This window comes from Pseudophryne corroboree, chromosome 5 (assembly GCF_028390025.1).
Source record: "Pseudophryne corroboree isolate aPseCor3 chromosome 5, aPseCor3.hap2, whole genome shotgun sequence".
Lineage (NCBI taxonomy): Eukaryota > Metazoa > Chordata > Amphibia > Anura > Myobatrachidae > Pseudophryne > Pseudophryne corroboree.
Window position 1 is genome coordinate 304305382 of NC_086448.1, and position 18576 is coordinate 304323957.

Genomic DNA, 18576 nt, shown 5'->3' on the forward strand with positions numbered 1-18576 from the left:
GATTCGATATATTACAAAGTACAGTATACCTATAGTTACATGGTTACAACTCACACAGTAAGCAGTTAAAACATACAGTTACAGTCACAGTTACATACAGTTACAGGCCAGCATACAATACCATTATCCTTAAGTTATATAAATTCGTCTTTCCATATCACTCTCTCGCTCTCTGTAAATAAATGCAGGAACTGGTCTGCCAGCAACACCTTCATCCTCTGGTACCAAAAAAGCAACTGCCCTACTGTGTGGTCAGCAATGTGTTATCTAGTTTCTGGGGGAGGGGACTCACTCATTCATGATGAGTCACTAATCTCTTTGTATATGCTGAACATGTTCAGCCTTGGGGACGTCCAAAGGGGCTGGCCTTAGCTTCCTGTCCACTACCTGTTTGGAATATCTATTGTTCTAATAAAAGTGATTTTAGCTTACATACATTTAATCATAATTATCCGCTGCAATGTCCCACAACTTCACAACAAGCATCAAATGAATCTACACATCAATCTGGTTGCTTCAATAGTAAACATGACTGGTCTATCTTGTTTCATTCAAATAATACACATACATGACACCACTCCATCATATACAATTCTAAATCATCATGATGTCTGGCGCTTGATACCACCACAATTATGTACTGCATGAAATAAGTGTCGAATCCATCTCTGGCATGTCCGTGTAAATGCGTGTGTTACCATATATTGCTGTGCTCGCTGCGCGTATTTGCAAGTATAGCGACTTATATGTGTGTAGTTTGTATGTTCTTTTTATGTAATATTTTTGCTTTAGATGTAATTAAAGTATGTATGAAACAAGCCCAGGTGTGTTTTGTACTTTGCAACAATCCTAAACCAAGGGTTCCCAATGTTTTTCATTATGTTTCCCTGTGAAGGTGCTGTAAAAACTCTATGGGCCCATCTGTTATCCAGCAATGTGTTTCCTATACTATAAGCTGCTAGGTATGCATGTGATCACATGTATTATACCAGAAAACCTAGTGTAGTGTACATACTTGCAAATATTTTACTCCTCTAAAAATGGATACTTATACATACTGATTGTTGCCCTAAACACACACTCCCCTTATTCTCCCCATACAGTTCCCAGGTGGGTCGCTATGGGGAAGAGGCAGTATCAGCTGATACCGCTTCTCCCCCATGTATGAAGGAGGAGATCTGTGCTGTCTATATTGGCGTTGCTATCTACAAGATAGCATACCAATATGCTGGTCAATCTATGAATGGTCAATGGTACTGGCTGTTCCAACAAATAGGGTGTACCTAGGGGTCCGAGCGCCACTGGCAAAGTAAGGGACTGGTGCCCCCCTTCCCCCCCATTCCCCAGAACCACCACCACCATATTACACAGCATATTAGTGGCTCTAATTCATATGTTGCACAGTAGTGTCTGTTATTCACTTTACACCATACAGTAGTCCCCTTGTTCACATTACACCACCACACAGTAGTCCCCTTGTTCACATTACACCACAAAGTACCTTGTTCACATTACACCACAGAGAAGTACCCCTTATACACATTATGCCACACAGTAGTGACCCTTACACATTATGCCACACAGTATTGCCCCTTACACATTATGCCACATAGCAGTGCTTCTTACACATTATGCCACACAGTAGTAGTACCCTGGCCCTTACACACTATGCCATACAGTAGTAGTGCTACTTACACATTATGCCACACAGTAGTGCCCCTTACACATATTCCACCAGTGCTATTTTTGTAGGAAAGTGGACTGTGCAGAGGTGGGTGGTGATGTGGATGGAGCTACCAATGGTGTGGGGCATAAATTGGTGCATAAATATATGGCACAGAGTAGTGCCACATATACACCTACTGACCCCAGTAGTGCCATATGTACACATACTGCCCCAAGTAGTGCCAGATACACATAATGCTCCCCGTAGTGCCAGATACACATAATACCCCCAGCAGTGCCCGATACACAATGCCCCAAGCAGTGCCAGTTACACAATGCCCCAAGTAGTACCAGATACACAATGCCCCCCAGTATAGTACTCACCTCTGCTGCTCCTGCTGACGCCGATTCCAGTTTCTGAGGGGAGGGAAGGGGAGGAAAGCACAACACAGTGCTGTAAACCCTATTGTACAATGTAATAACACGTTATACCTGACTTCTGCTCTGTGCATTCCAGGGCTAGGAAACATGTGACCTCCTGTGTTCCATACAGTGCACACTGGCAGCTCTCTGCATCCCACACTCTGACTGTACACACTGTACATCCTGTTAGTGTTCCCCTGTGTCCCACATACTGCACTGTGCACACTGGACACTTCTTGCATCCCACACACTGTGCACACTGGGGGCTCCCACACATTGAGCACCCTGGCGGCCTTCTGCATACCGCGCTCTTCACCATGCAACCTGGCGGCCTCCTGGTTCCCGCAACTGCACAGTGCATAAGGGCTGCCTAACTCCGACATGGCCACCGAAGATGGGGACAGAGTGAGGGTCAGGAGAGACGCGTGCTGCACACTCCTCCCTTCAGAAACAGGAAGCAGCAGTGAGGGCAGGTTGCAGATGTCCTGGTACCCCGTTCCTGATGACGTCATTTTAGAAAAGACCTTCAGAAACAGCGTTCCGCCCCAAAATAGCACTGTGTGCCACACAATATGTACGTGTATAATACTGTACATTTACCCCCCAGTCATCTTCCATCCAGATCCCTCTCATCCTCTATGCACTCTATCGTTCCGTCTATTTCACAGTACATTCTACTTTGCAAATGTGTACAACACAGTGAAACCCGGACAACAATTGGCTAATTATTAGTGGACATTACTACAGAATGCCATCTCTGCTATCAGAGTTCCATGTTGGTAGCTCATCTCATGACTCCTTGCCTCCACTCCTGGCTGTCCTAGACAGTGGGTCTGTGACATGCTCATTCTCATGGATTGCGTGCCAGAGATTGGGCAGCATTACATAGGAATACTGGCCTAAATGTATTAACCCTTAAAAAGTGATGAAGTACCAGCCAATCAGCTACCGAACTGCCATGTTTGAAAAATGACATGAGCTGATTTGTCGGTACTTTGGTATAAATATATGAGACTGGAAGGCAATATGGGTGATTTTTTTTTATTTACTAAGCCTTGGATGGAGATAAAGTACCAGCCAATCACCTCCTAACTGCTATGTCACAGGCTGGGTTTGAAAAATGACAGTTAGGAGGTGATTGATCTGCATCCAAGGCTTGGTAAATAGACCCCAAAGGGTAATAGATCTGTGAGATTGGGGTGGGAACTCTTACAGTAAAATAATTAAAGGATGCATGGGACAAACACATTGAGGGGCAGATGTATTACTGTTAAGCCTGCAGAAGTGTTAAGTGGAAGATGATAATGCACCAGCCAATCAGCTCCAAACTGGCATTTTTCAAACCCGTAATGATTGGCTGATGCGTTATCACCTTCCACTTATCACTGCTCTATCACTTCTCCAGGCTTAGTACATCTGTCGCATATTGTTAAGAAATTTTTAAAAAAGTCAGAGAAAGTACAGAAAACTCCTACATCACCATAAAAATAAGTAAAAAACAATGCACCCACACAAAGGGTAGACTGGACCTATATAGATTGTTACTGGCAAATTCTTTCTTTCTCCGTTAACCATTTTCAGCCAGCATAACGTTTAATGTAGCTTTGCTCTGCAGTTTTGCAGTACACAGCTTGCACCTGGCTAATATTTGACAAAACATCTTCATAGATTGCTCTTGCTGACTAAGCAGATCTCAAGATTATAAATTAGGCCACAAGATGGATTTATCGAAATTGTTAGGACTCCTCTGTGCTGAATCCGCATATTTAAAACATTATTTAAGTTTGCAAGGCTTTTAATGAGGCCCAAGGATGTGGTTTTATACATTGTGGATGTTGAATGCCAGAGGTTAAGAATCATGTTGTGTATTTAACACTTTTCATAATTAGTATTTTTTTAATGCTAAAAAACAGATGGTTGTTGGAAGGAAGTCTACAAATCATGCATTTGAAATCAGAAGTAAACATCACAACAATAATAATTACACCTTTACATGGGTCATTATTGGCAACATGGTGGCATAGTGGTTAGCATAATTGCCTCTAGTGTATCTAGTTATGATGATGCGCACAGATTTTTGTACATTTGTGAAGTTCAATTTATTATAAGCTCTCCAAACACTTGTTTACCATTTCTTAAATATATATATATCTGTCCCTCTTTTGATCTTAGGTAGTTCACTGATCATTCAATTCCAACTACAGTATTTGCACACACAGGGATCTATTCAGACCTGTAAGCATCTGCGCATTCGCACTGGCCATAGTGTGCGTGCGTGACCTTTCACCATGCGGCCGCATGGTGATTGACAGTGGTGGCCGTCAGGGGTGGGCGTCGTTGTGGCGTTTTGTGGGCGCTATCCGAACTACGCAGGAGTGTCCGGACCATTTTGGTGGGAGGGGGGGCTGCGTGATTTTATACGCAGGCAGAGGCCAATCTCTGATCTATGTAATTGCAGACGCATCACTGGGTAGCCTTGCTTTGTGCTGGGCATGCCCTTAGCATGTGAATAGATCAATGCAGATCTTGCTGCAGGATCTGTGTCCATCTCTGAATAACCCCCACACTGACTAGTTTGTTTTGCCTTAAAGCAAATTGGTGCTTTAAAACTAACAGCTACTCGGGTTGCTAGTTTGTATGGCTGCACAGCATCTAAGGGGCCACCCCAAATATGTAAGAGCAAAGGTAATTTACCATACCTCCCAACTGTCCCAATTTTTTGGGACTGTCGACTGTCTCGCTGGGGGCCATAGTGTCCTGCGGAGGGAGGGGGGGCAGTTGGGAGGCTCCTGTCACTCACGGCTGTAGAGCAGCAGTGAATAGATGCTGTGCACATTTGCACAGCGTCTATTCACAGGAGACAGAGGGACTGGAGGCATGTCAGCAGCTCATAGAGCGCAGGGCATGCTCCCTCAGTGACATAAATGGGAGGTGTGGCAGGCGGTCGCAGCATTCCTGTGAACCAATGTCCCTTTTTCCAGAGGACACGCCCCGTTTTTGGCCGGGTGGAGCTTCGCTGCACAGAGGGGTCTAGAATCTGCAATAATTAAAATTGTGAGGTATGAATTTACTAAAAGCACAAACGGTACTTTCTGCACAAACATACCTTGTACAGTAACAAAGTATGTACAGTACGTGTAACCCCAGAGGTTAAGAAACATGTTGTGTATTTAACACTTTTCATACTTAGTATATTTTAGAGCTAGAAAAACATATGGTTGAAACTGAAAGTAAGGCTACAGATCATGCATTTGAAATCAGAATAAAACATCACAGCAATGCATCATTATAACTTTCTGTGATTCATTACTGTATATTGGTGCAAATGTACTTGTTGCGAAAGACTGAAGATATTACTTTATCCAAGTCCATTCTAAGAATTTCCATGAAAGACTTTTGGCCCCGGTACAGAGGTTGTAAACATGCATACAGGGCTATGGGCTCTGGAATTTTGCGGTCCCTCTGTGGATTGTGTGCCATTTTCGGGAGATGTGACTTTGCCTCTTTGGCATGGGCCCCGGAACTTTGTAGACCCCCCCTCTCCAGTTTCCCTGCCTACTGACACTTTAGTTCCGGTTCTTCATTAATTTTAAATTTTTATCTTTCACATATAATACTACTTTGTTTAGTCTTAATTAAAGGATTTGGGGAATATTGGGTATAATTCAGACCTGATCACTAGGGTTTTTTGCATCCCTGTGATCAGGTAGTCGCCGCCTACAGCGGGAAGGGGAATTTGCTGTGCAAGTGTGCGTTCAGATGTGTAGCAGAGCTGCACAAACTAATTTCTCTTACGTCATAGAGGATACTGGGGTTCCATACAGTACCATGGGGTATAGACTGGTCCACTAGGAGCCATTGGCACTTTAAGAATTTTATAGTGTGGGCTGGCTCCTCCCTCTATGCCCCTCCTACCAAACTCGGTTTATAAAAATGTGCCCGGAGGAGCCGGTCACGCTGAAGGAAGCTCCTGAAAGGTTTTCTGCATTTATTTTATATGTTTGTTATTTTCAGGCAGGGCTGGTTGGCACCAGCCTGCCTGCTTCGTGGGACTTAGGAGGGGGAACGTCCCAACCTCTTGAAGGTTTAATGGTCCCGTTCAGGCTTGGACTGGCCCACAGGGGTACAGGGGAAACCACCGATGGGCCCCACTGCCTGGGGGGCCCACCTCCTACGCTAAGGATCAGGTTCTAGACTGTGCACTGGAATTATACATTATACATATGTTACTGGACTATGGCGTATTTTCTACAGTGCATTGCTGTTATTAATCTGGTACATTGTGTAAACGTTGATTTACATACAGGACTAAAAGCAACACTTTAAAATTACATTCAATACACTTTAAAATGGAGCCGCTGCGGCCGCTGTAATCAAACCTTAGCCTACGTACTTTTTACTCAGTTAGCGTACAAAAGCCCCGTACCGTGTACGCACTTTGCGTACAAACGCCGCGATGGTCGTACAAAGTACACGCAGTGCGTACACACACAAAGACACCCCGTGAGCACTTTGCAGCTACACGTGTGACTAGATTACACTTACATAATACTAGCAGGGAAAGAGAGACACGACACCAATTTGTATTTCAAAGACTATGTTGGGCTCTGACCCACCAACAGTTCTTTACTAGCAGGGAGTTACAATAATAACAATACAATACAATAAGAAAATGGCTACAGTCAATGGTACATACGTTTGGTTTCGCCTGCGCTTCCCGGTCCGGTCCTCTGTCATCAAGGTAGATGACCTTCAGAGATTGTGAGAGTGACCTGGCCTGCAGCTGGCTATTTATACATTTGTCCAAAACCTAACACAATGGAAACTGTAATCTCTTTGTCCATTGGACACAGGGATGGTCATTTACAGTACAGGAGAGGTCATAGGTCAGTTTGAATAGGTGGGCGATGTCTGGTCCAGGTGCAGTTGCAGATGTTATCCTCTGGGTTCACGCCGCATATCAAGTGTACAGTAAATACAGTTAATATTTATATTCTGCTCCTGCGCATACTATTCTCAGGAGCGTGCGATCTTCTGCAAACTAACACCGGAATATTGCTCTTAAAATACCCTACAGCTGGATACCAAACACCACCTTATAACCTAGTTCTGTCCCCTCCTATCCTTTAAAGGTGAATCCCTTTGTTCTTATACCATTTAAACAAGTGTAACTCGTTGGTGTGGTGCAGGGAGACTATGTGTACATTGTGCACTATTTGGATTAAATATGTAATGTGTTTTTATGGGTTTTCCATGCGTTTACAAATACTACCGTAATTACTCATACCACGCGCTAACACGCAGGACCGCGGGAGCGACCATACGCAAATTGCGAATATGTGCACGCATGGCAGAACAAGTACGCGCACGGAGGCCATCTGTGTGTAGTTTTTACGTGATGTGTGTGCTGCAATATTTTTCGACTTCGACAATTGTCATGCATGCAGCAGCTGAATTTACTGTATATATTTATGGAGGGACCCAGACGTTGCACTCTCTAATGGTTAGTCAAACCAATGAGTTGACAGGCCACGCCCCCTCAGCAGACTGGCCACACCCCTAAACATGGGCCCCTACCACTGCATTTCCCCTGTGGGCCCTACATGCCCCAGTCTGACACTGGTCCCGTTCCCCGCTGACAGGACACTGAGCTCCTGAGGGAACTATTCGCAAGCTCCATCATGGCGAGCGTACATTCCCGCAGCACGCAGCCACCCCTAACAGAGCCAGAAGAATTAAGAGTGGTGAGTACTGAGCCGGCATCCCGGTTAGCGGGGCACCAGAAATTATGGCGGCACAAGGGTACGGAGACGCATGGCTTATCAACGGGACGGAATGCGTCTCCGGACATAGTACACAACTGCATCTCTGTACACTGTACTCAGTACCCAGACTTGCAAACACAGCCTAAAAATGGTTCTGCTCCATTTTAAGCACAAAAATTACCTCAGCCAGTATAAAAAAAGCGGGAAGACTGCGCTCATTGAAGGGGCGGGGCTTCACTATGAGAGGATCCAGCAGCTCACCAGTGCCATTTTTCCTCTGCAGTGGACACAGACGCTGACTGACAGGGATGCGCAGCTTCTCCGGTGTGACTCCAAATTACCTTGGTAGTACCAGGAGGTCATAGCAAGGGGGGGAGCATCTATTGGTGTACTAAGTCCCCTATCAGGGTGTCTGCGACCCAGCTAATCTTGGCATTAGCGATAAGGGCGCCGTGGTGGCTGGCTCCAAATAACTCTGTGGGTTAATTGTGCTCAACCTTTTCGTGTGTGTGTGTGTGTGTGTGTGTGTGTGTGTGTGTGTGTGTGTGTGTGCTGTCACATTTACATTATGTCAGGCAAAGAGTGTGTTTCATGTACAGTGGAGTGTATTTCCTCACCAGGGAGCTCACTACTGGGTACTCAGGGCAGTGCACCTTCCCAGAATAGCGGGGCTGAACCGGAGTGGGTTAATTCTCTTAAAGAAAGGATCTCCACTCCTTCTACAAAATTGTCCTGCAATGAGAAAGAGATGCAATACTTAAAACAGACTGTGGATGAGTTTATGAACAGAGACTCAGTCCCCAAAACAGTGTCTCAATCCCCTCCCATTTGTCTGCAAAAGCGGACCATATCCTGCTGCCTGATTCTCATGTTGACAGGTCAGACATGTAGGAGGGGGAGGGGGACTCAGAGGGGGGGATGCAGCTCTGTCACAGGAAATAGAAGCTCTTATAGAGGCTATGAGAGATGTTCTGCATATTCCTGATTTTAATGTAAAAAAGAAGTCCTCAGTCACTTTTCCTGCATCAAATGAATTGAATACCCTGTTTGAAGAACCATGGGTTAATCCTGATAAGAAATTTCAAATCCCTAAAAGGTTGCTCTCATCTTTTCCTTTTCCATTGGAAGATAGGAAAAAAATGGGAAAATCCGCCCATAGTGAACACATCAGTCTCTAGGCTGTCACGAAAGATTGTATTGCCTGTCCCTGGTGCAGCCGCGCTAAAAGACACGGCTGATCGTAAAATTGAGACTGCACTCAAATCATTATACACAGCTGCTGGGGTGGCCCAAAGACCCACTATTTCATGTGTGTGGATCACAAAAGCCATTGCTAAATGGTTAGGTAACCTAATTGAGGGGTTAGATTCCTTGCCTAGGGGGTATGTTGTTTTACTCCTGCAGCATATACAGGACTCTGCAAACTTCATGGTGTAGGCCATAAAAGAGATAGGCTTGCTTAACGCACGCATCACCGCTGTGGCAGTGTCGACACGCAGAGGCTTGTGGCTACGCCAGTGGACTGCTGACGCGGACTCCAGGAAAGGCGTGGAAGGCCTACCATTCACAGGAGAGTCCTTGTTTGGAGATGAACTAGATATTTCCCAGGGTTACAGACTGGAGTTCCAAGATCTCCCACCTCACAGATTCTTCAAATCAGGCTTACCAGTTTCACAAGAGTCAAGTATAACTTTGAGAAAGTCACGTGGATATAGCTGAACTCAGAACCCATCAGCAATTTATTCCTAAAGTGGTGTCTGCATTTCACATCAACCAACCTATTGTGGTTCCGGTTGTCACCGACACCTCTGCTACTTCAAAGTCTTTGGATGTTGTGAGGGCTTTGAAGGTGTATGTAAAGCGAACAGCTCGTCACAGAAAATCGGACTTGCCGTTTGTTCTTTATGATCCCAATAAAATTGGGTATCCTGCTTTAAAGACAATTGCACGCTGGATCAGACTTACTATCCAGCATGCTTATTCCACGGCAGGTTTGCCATGTCTAAAATCTGTACAGGCCCACTCTACTAGGTCAGTGGGTTCTTCCTGGGCGGCTGGTCAATCAGTTCTGCAGGACCTCAGCACTCTCCCAACCGGTTTGGGAGCTTTGGTACATCCCCATGGTACTAAATGGAACCCCAGTATCCTCTAGGACGTAAGAGAAAATAGGATTTTAATTACCTACCGGTAAATCCTTTTCTCGTAGTCCGTAGAGGATACTGGGCGCTTGCCCGGTGCTTCGTTTTTCCTGCACTGTTACTTGGTTAAGTAATGTTGGTTCAGCCGTTGCTGTTCCTGTTTCAAGTTTGGTTAGCTTGGCTTTCCTCTTGTTGTGTGTGCTGGTTCGGAATCTCACCACTATCCTTATCTATCCTTCTCTCAAAGTATGTCCGTCTCCTCGGGCACAGTTTCCTAGACTGAGTCTGGTAGGAGGGGTATAGAGGGAGGAGCCAGCCCACACTATCAAATTCTTAAAGTGCCCATGGCTCCTAGTGGACCCGTCTATACACCATGGTACTAAATGGAACCCCAGTATCCTCTACGGACTACGAGAAAAGGATTTAACGGTAGGTAATTGAAATCCTATTTTTGTGCAGTCTCTGCGCAGCCCAGGACTTACTCTTCCAGTGCGATGATGATCGGGGCTGGAGCTGACGTCAGTAACCCTCCCTCCAAACGCCTGGTCCCTCCTGCATTTTTCCGTAAACTCCTTGAAAACAGTCAGTTGCCACCCACAAACGCCCTCTTCCTGTCAATCTGCTTGCAATCGCCGGTGCATTCGGAATTTTCGCACCATCCTGTCACTGCCCGGTAATCCCTGTTGCTGTGGTCCGTCGTTCCCCGTTGCTGGGTTGTATATTTTTATTAAATCGGATTTTGTGTGCAGATAAATGTGTTTTTCTGTAGTGCAAATGAATGACACTAAAGCTGCACATGTGTGTACATTATATATAGTGCTATTTATATTTGGTCTAAATGTGCACAGAAATGTATTTACCTATTTAAAAAAAATGCATAGACTGTTCGAAGGGCTTTTCTGTATAAAGTGCAGGCTAATTCTTTTTTCACAATCTTTACAGGGACAAAAATACTCAACAGGAAATGTCCCCAAATGCTTATTCTGATCAGTGCACTGTGCTGGTACTAAAACTGTTATTTTATTTACATGTAATATTTCTCTGGGTACTGTTTGTATTATTCTCCAAAATCCAAAGCACCAAGTCAGACTGATGGGTTGTTGTTTCCTTGTACATAGGCTGTGAAATGACTGAATAAATACTGTAGGGACAGAGGAGTGTCATTACATAAATAAGTCAGGAATTTATTAAAGCATGTTCCTCTCGATCACTGTTGGATCAGACTGAGCAATCATTGAGGTCACTGGGCCTCATTCAGATGCAGTCGCAATGCTGCTATTGTACTCAAATCAGCCGTTATGTTCTTACTGTGCGTGTGTCTGAGCCTCAGTGCGCATGTGCAGCCAGTGAATCGTGATTACGGTCACACGAGAGATTAGCGTAGTGTGTGACAGGAAGACAGAGTTTGGGGTTGGTAATGGGGAGTGGTTGGCCAAATGCAGGCATGTCATGGCTGTTCAGACTGCGTTTTCTGGCCGTGTATAAGTTAGCCGTTGCAATCTTACTTGCTACTGGCGAGCAGTCTGCGTCCCGGCAGAGCAGCTTAGCCTGCGCGTCTACAGAGGCACTCAGACTCTCCGACATGACCCGATTATTGATGATGGTACCGATGTATCAGCAATTATATGCTTTCAAATGGCAATGATGAGACAGCCCTATGCTCAAGTTAGCTTCTGCCCATATTAGCATATAATCACAGCAGCAAAAACAACCACATCTGAATCAGGCTCGCTGTGAGGATATACAGGGAGCTGTGCAGTATAGTGACAGGGACTTGTTTTAAGAAGTCAGTTCCTTTCTGTGTGTAATATCAAATGTATTCAGGCATTTATTTTTGTGAGCTGTAAAATCACTCGCAAAAGAAGGTAAACTGTGCCTCCTACTGGGCAAATAACATATATGCCGAACTTATTCTCAATATTGCATTGCTGGCCTATTTCAGTGGTGTAGGACAGAAATATATGTGATTAGAAGAATTAAAAAATAATCTAGATAAATCAATCTTCACATGACAGAGGGGGAGATGCATCAAGCCTTGGAGAAAGATAAGATTTAGAAGTTGCCCAAACCAACCAATCCACTTCTGCCATTCATCTAGCATTTTCTTTGAAATTACCCTTAAAAGCTTATTGGTTGCTTTGGGCAACTACTACACATTTACACTCTGCAAGGCTTGATACATCCCACCCACACTCTGAAGATCATTGCTTTTTAGTTTGTAATAAGAGCAACAGAAGAACCCTTAGTAACAGTTTATGTTGATAATGCTGCTAAAGCCCAATGTCTACCTTTTAGACACCTGAACACATACCTCCACTGGTAAAATGGGTGCAATGTCTGTGGCGCACACTGGCCCCTGGGTCCAAGGGGGCCCACACACTGCATTTGCTCCCAAACAATGGAAAACAGATAATGGCCATTTCGATAAATTGGTTAAATCTGATTGATTTAACACATTTATCTGAAACACTCGTTTTTTCCCCAGCGTTTGGGAACAAATGGTTGACTGTCATTTGCTTCCATACATTACTACATGTTTGTTCCCACCAGACTAATTAGATAGATAAATCTTTAGGTGCAGAGGCGGAACTACCGCCAGTGCAACCAGTGCGTTGCACTGGGGCCCGCCTCTGTCCAGGGGCCCAAAGCATGTAACCGCTGCCCGCAGCACACAGCCGCCCGGAGAGGAGCGCAGCGGCACGGGGGTAAGGAGGAGGAGGGAGGTGGAGGAGGGAGCCGCAGCAGCGCTTTGATACTGGTGGAGGCGCTGCTGCCCCTCTGCTTCACTAAGGGCTGTCTTCCGAGAACAGCCTATAGTGAAGCAGAGGGGCAGCAGCAGCAGCGCCTCCACCAATGACACAGCGCTGCTGCGGCTTCCTCCTCCACCTCCCTCCTCCTCCTTCTCTCCTGCCCGGGAATCGTGACCAGAAGCTGCACCGAGGAGCCTGAGCCAGCGGAGAGGGTAAGTATAATTCTTCTTTCTTTCTTTCTTTCTTTCTTTCTTTCTTTCTTTCTTTCTTTCTTTCTTTCTTTCGACTGCCTGCCGCAATGTGTAAAAAGGGGGAATCTGCCTGCCGCAATGTGTAAAAATGGGGAATCTGCCTGCCGCTATGTGTAAAAATGGGGAATCTGCCTGCCGCAATGTGTGAAAATGGGGAATCTGCCTGCCGCAATGTGTGAAAATGGGGAATCTGCCTGCCGCAATGTGTGAAAATGGGGAATCTGCCTGCCGCAATGTGTGAAAATGGGGAATCTGCCTGCCGCAATGTGTAAAAATGGGGAATCTGCCTGCCGCAATGTGTAAAAATGGGGAATCTGCCTGCCGCAATGTGTAAAAATGGGAAATCTGCCTTCCGCTATGTGTAAAAATGGGGCATCTGCCTGCCGCAATGTGTAAAAAGGGGGAATCTGCCTGCCGTAATGTGTAAAAAGGGGGACGCTGTCTGCCATAATGTGTAACAAGGGCATGCTGTCTGCCGTAATGTGTAAAAAGGGGACGCTGTCTGCCGTTATGTGTAAAAAGTGTACGCTGTCTGCCGTAATGTGTAAAAAGGGGACGCTGTCTGCCGTAATGTGTAAAAAGGGGGACGCTGTCTGCCGTTATGTGTAAAAAGTGTACGCTGTCTGCCGCTATGTGTAACAAGGGCACGCTGTCTGCCGTTATGTGTAAAAAGGGGATGCTGTCTGCCATTGTGTGTAAAAAGTGCACGCTGTCTGCCGTAATGTGTAAAAAGGGGGACGCTGTCTGCCGTAATGTGTAAAAAGGGGACGCTGTCTGCCGTAATGTGTAAAAAGAGGAATCTGTCCGCCGTAAGGTGTAAAAGGGTCTCTACCTGGTGTAGTGGTGCTACTGTGTGGCGTAATTTGAATAATGGAGACTACTGTGCACCGTAAGATGAATTGGTATTATTTTGTGGCAACACCCCTTCCCTACGAAGCCACGCCACTATGTATTTTTGCGCGCGCCTACGGCGCGCACTGCCCCTGTTTTGCATGCAGGGGTGGGGCTCCGATGCCGTTTCTTGCATACAGTGCTAAAATGTCTAGTTACGGCACTGTTGCTAGGTATCCATTTCTCTGGCCCAGAGCAGGTCCCCCTCACCAGATTCTCTCCAGGGGTGAGGGGGTGGACTTGGATGGGATGGGGGGGGGGGGGGGCAAAGCATTTTGTGTCGCACCTGGGCCCACCACTCGCTAGTTCCGCCACTGTTTAGGTGTGTGCCCAGCTTAAGGTGGATTTGACCTTCATCTAAATTTAGTGGTGCAATTGAGACATTGACATATGTCTGAGTACTGCTTGAGTCTGATGGTAAATTTCACCATTGTTTCTGTTCTCTTTAGAGGAGAGTTATATACTGAAAAGAGATGAGCAGTAGCACACAAAGGGGCAGATGTATTAAGCCTGGAGAAGGGATAAGGAAGTGATAAAGCAGTGATAAGCACAAGGTGATAATGCACCAGCCAATCAGTTCCTAACTGTCATTTTTCAAATCTGTAATAATTGGCTGGTGCATTATCACCTTGCGCTTATCACTGCTTTATCACTTCTTTATCCCTTCTTCAAGTTAATACATCTGCCCCATTATGTTCCTAGATACATTAAGCATTGCAATAAGAAATCTACAGCTTATAATGTTGCTATTAGTCATTTTGTCCACGTTTCAGTTTCATCCATTGCAGTAACATACATTTACTAAGGTGCGGGTTTATAGAAGTGGAGATGTTTCCCATAGCAACCAATCACATTCTACTTATCATTTATCAAGCACCTTCTAGAAGATAACTAGAAACTCATTGGTTGCTGTGGGCAACAGCTCCACTTCTATAAAGCTGCACTTTAGAAAATATAAGATGTCTTTCACATAAAATCACCTCAATAGATAAATTCATAGGTCAAAGAATATTCACCAATCCCCTTAGGAGAAATATATCATACCCCAGGCTAGGATTCCCTCCAGAATATAGTCCACGAATATAATTGCAAGTAAGTGGTAGAGTTCAATAGGTCCCTTTTAAGCACAAAGTGCAAGCTTTTCCATGCAGGTAGGGATGTCTCCAATCTCACCGTAAGTGGTAATGTCCAAAGGAGAGAGTCCAATTGGTGCCGTCCGGGTAAAGTTTGAGAGAAAGTTCTCCAGTTCCAAAGAGGGGATATTTGTGAAATGTCCAGCAATATCGTCTCAATGCGTTTCGCTTCACTCCTGAGGAAGCTGGCTGTTAACACCAGCGAAACGCGTTGAGACGATATTGCTGGACATTTCACAAATATCCCCTCTTTGGAACTGGAGAACTTTCTCTCAAACTTTACCTGGACGGCACCAATTGGACTCTCTCCTTTGGACATTACCACTTACGGTGATATTGGAGACATCCCTACCTGCATTGAAAAGCTTGCACTTTGTGCTTAAAAGGGACCTATTGAACTCTACCACTCACTTGCAATTATATTCGTGGACTATATTCTGGAGGGAATCCTAGCCTGGGGTATGATATATTTCTCCTAAGGGGATTGGTGAATGTTCTTTGACCTATGAATTTATCTATTGAGGTGATTATATGTGAAAGACATCTTATGTTTTTAGACAGTATTCTAATTAAATTGATTATATATTAATTCAACTTAAACCTACCGTCCTTATGGATTATTAATTAATTTTTATTTAATCTATTAGAGGGATATACCACTTTTATCAGCAACAGAGCGCAGGTGTTTTTTGCTTTTTCTGTGTTTCCACGTATTGGGGACTACTACCCCCTACACCAGCGTCTATTGACAGCGCACGCCATTCTATTCTTCTGTACTTTAGAAAATATACCCCACTGTATGTAGATCCCCCAAACCATGTTACCATCATTAAGTATTATTTATTGTCGAAATAAGAATGACATGTAGACTATAGAGTAAATATACTATTTAACATTATTTTATAATTATGGGAGGTTTACTTCTACAAATTTGTTCCAAAATGTCTTTTTTAGCGTAATGTTTTTAGTAAGCCTCATTTCAGAGCAGCTTGTAATATCTTGTTCATTTGAACACAGCAATACAATAACACAGCATGAAGACATGGCTCCTTGCCGAACATTTTGTCCACTGCTGATAATTTGGGAATGTTCTATCAGCTTGTCCGGTTCAAGTAAAGTAAAATGTTGTATCTCTCAGTGCAAGAAAACGTTTCTATTAAAGTATGGGATAGTTGAAAGTTAACAACTTTATTATGTCTTTTCAGCTGCTGGAGTGTTGAAGTTTGGAACTTTGGTCAGCACATCAAACGCCTATGATGGCTCTGGAATTGTGACAGTGGAAACGGACAGTCCTCTAATATGGACCATGGGCATCCAGACAAAGACTGATGAATGAACACAAATATAGAGATAAGGTCTCACTAGCAGCACATCAAAGGATATCACGTTTGCTGAAAAATGTCAAATGCATTGGTCAATGTACTAAAGTAATCTTAAGAATAGAAAAGCTTGTTTCAAGGCAAACTTTATTAATCTGACACATTCCATATCAGTCAGTCTGCTCAAATGTTAAGTTTGTCTCTTCTAATCAAAACTGCATAGGAAAAAGTTTCAGGAATGAAAAAAAAAGTTCAATAGACTTCTTTATACTGTAAACCTCTCTCTTTATATAAGGGTTAATGCACCCACTATGTCAATTATATCAATCTTTAATTACATACTGTATATTAATAGTCACATAAGAGTTTTGTGACCTGAAATATGAGGTGACTGCCAATCTTATAATAATCTATAGTACAGGTGGATTATGCCTTATACTGTCTAATATGTGTTTTCCTAATGGGCTATGATGTCATAATTTCATTGTTCAGATAAAGTAATCTGAATTTACCATTTGTACAGATATTTACATGACTTGTGTATTATACAGATATGGTTGTAAAAGTCGACATTTAATTTCCTTGTACTGTAAAAACTTTTATATATCTTCTCTTTTAGGGGTTTTCATACTGTCTCAATGAAATGGTTTCTATGTCATTATGAATTACCATTATCACACAGCTAAATCTGTATAATGAATAATGCTTAGCCATTGTTTCCTACATCCTGCTTTATATGTTTTGTTACACACTACGCATTCCATTGTCACTTTGCAATGGATTGTTTGTTTGTATGCATTATAGTAAACATGAACACGTGCCTAAAGATGCTTGGACCAGCATGTGTTTGAATTATTTATACTGTATCTATAATGATTAAAATGAAATAGACATGTTAGAAAACATAATTTAGTTAATTGTATGCTAACATATTGCACCTTTTACATGTGACAAAGTGATCCTTACTTATTGGCCCCAGGCCCCAGGAACTTGAGATATCTGCAGTCAAGCAAGCTGCCGTCCCACTGGAAAATTATGTGTTAAGCCCACTCCACTATCCACCCCTCCCCTGCGTATTAACCACCACCTACCGCCCTGGAAGTCATGTACCATGGCCCCTTCATTCAGCCCAATACCCTTCTTCTACAGTTTAGTGTTCTCCCTCCCGTCCCATCTCCCACCATCTGAGTAGTAAAGGAGTAATTAACAGAAATTACTGCTCCAGGTCCTACATGCTGAGCAGAAGATAGCACACCCCCTACCGCCCACAGGACATCAAAGCTGCTGCTGAAAGCACCTCTCACCCCTACCACTGGAGGATGGGTAGGGGCCCCAGTGCATTTCTGTGCCCAGGGGCCTACACTGCTGATAAGACGGCCCTGCTGCTACTGATTCCTCTCCCTATACAGCCAAGCATCTGACTTGCCTTTCGCATTGCTTTCCTGCCTTTAAGTCACTTGAAATAGTGACTCCTAAATCCCTTTCCTCCTCAGTAGTTTCCATTATAGTACCCTTGATACTATAATTAGCCTTTGGGTTTTTGAGACCCTAGTGCATGATTTTTCATTTTTAGCATTAAACTGTAGTTGCCACGTTCTTGACCATTTCTCAAGCCTAGCTAGGTCATCAATCATTTGTTTTACACCTGTGTGTCTACCCTGTTGCATATCTTTGTATCATCTTCAATACCATTTGCAATGTCACCAACAAAGATATTAAAGAGAACTGGTCCAACTACAGATCCCTGGGGTACTCCACTGGTAACATTTCCCTCCATAGATTGCACTCCATTTACTACAACTGTCTGTTTCCTATCCTGCAACCAGGTTCTTATCCAGTTAACTGTTTTATAATCCACCCCCACACTTTCAAGTTTATTTAGCAGTCTGCGATGTGGGACAGTGTCAAATGCCTTACTAAAGTCTAGATATAAAAAAATGGGAGGAGTGGTGCGCTTCATGTATTATGTAAATGTATATTTTAATGTAGTTAGTGTCTGCTTTTCCTCAACACTGCAATTAGTAAACGTAGAATCTGCTTTTAATTAAAAATATTTTTACTTCAATTAATAAACAAAAATACACTTAAAAACTGTAGGCATCAAGGAATCAGTTGATATATTCCACACACTGTAATAGGAAGCATTAAATATCCTCTAGCGCTGTAAAATTAATAGCAACAGTGTAGCTCATATGACACTAAACAGACCCGTCCAATCTGTTACATCAAAATGTGTCAAAC

The 18576-nt window shown here is 43.8% G+C and overlaps 1 protein-coding gene across 4 annotated transcripts in view; it reads left to right on the forward strand.

The window, feature by feature from the left end:
- TPK1 (thiamin pyrophosphokinase 1) overlaps nucleotides 1-17161 on the forward strand; it is a 1127731-nt gene extending 1110570 nt beyond the window's left edge. For all 4 annotated transcript variants that reach the window (XM_063922440.1, XM_063922442.1, XM_063922446.1 and 1 more), the window contains one exon: nucleotides 16222-17161. In XM_063922440.1, the coding sequence (XP_063778510.1) occupies nucleotides 16222-16352 (131 nt within the window). In that variant the 3' untranslated portion in view covers nucleotides 16353-17161. The remainder of the gene's footprint in view (nucleotides 1-16221) is intronic.
- The last annotated feature ends 1415 nt before the right edge of the window (nucleotides 17162-18576 follow it).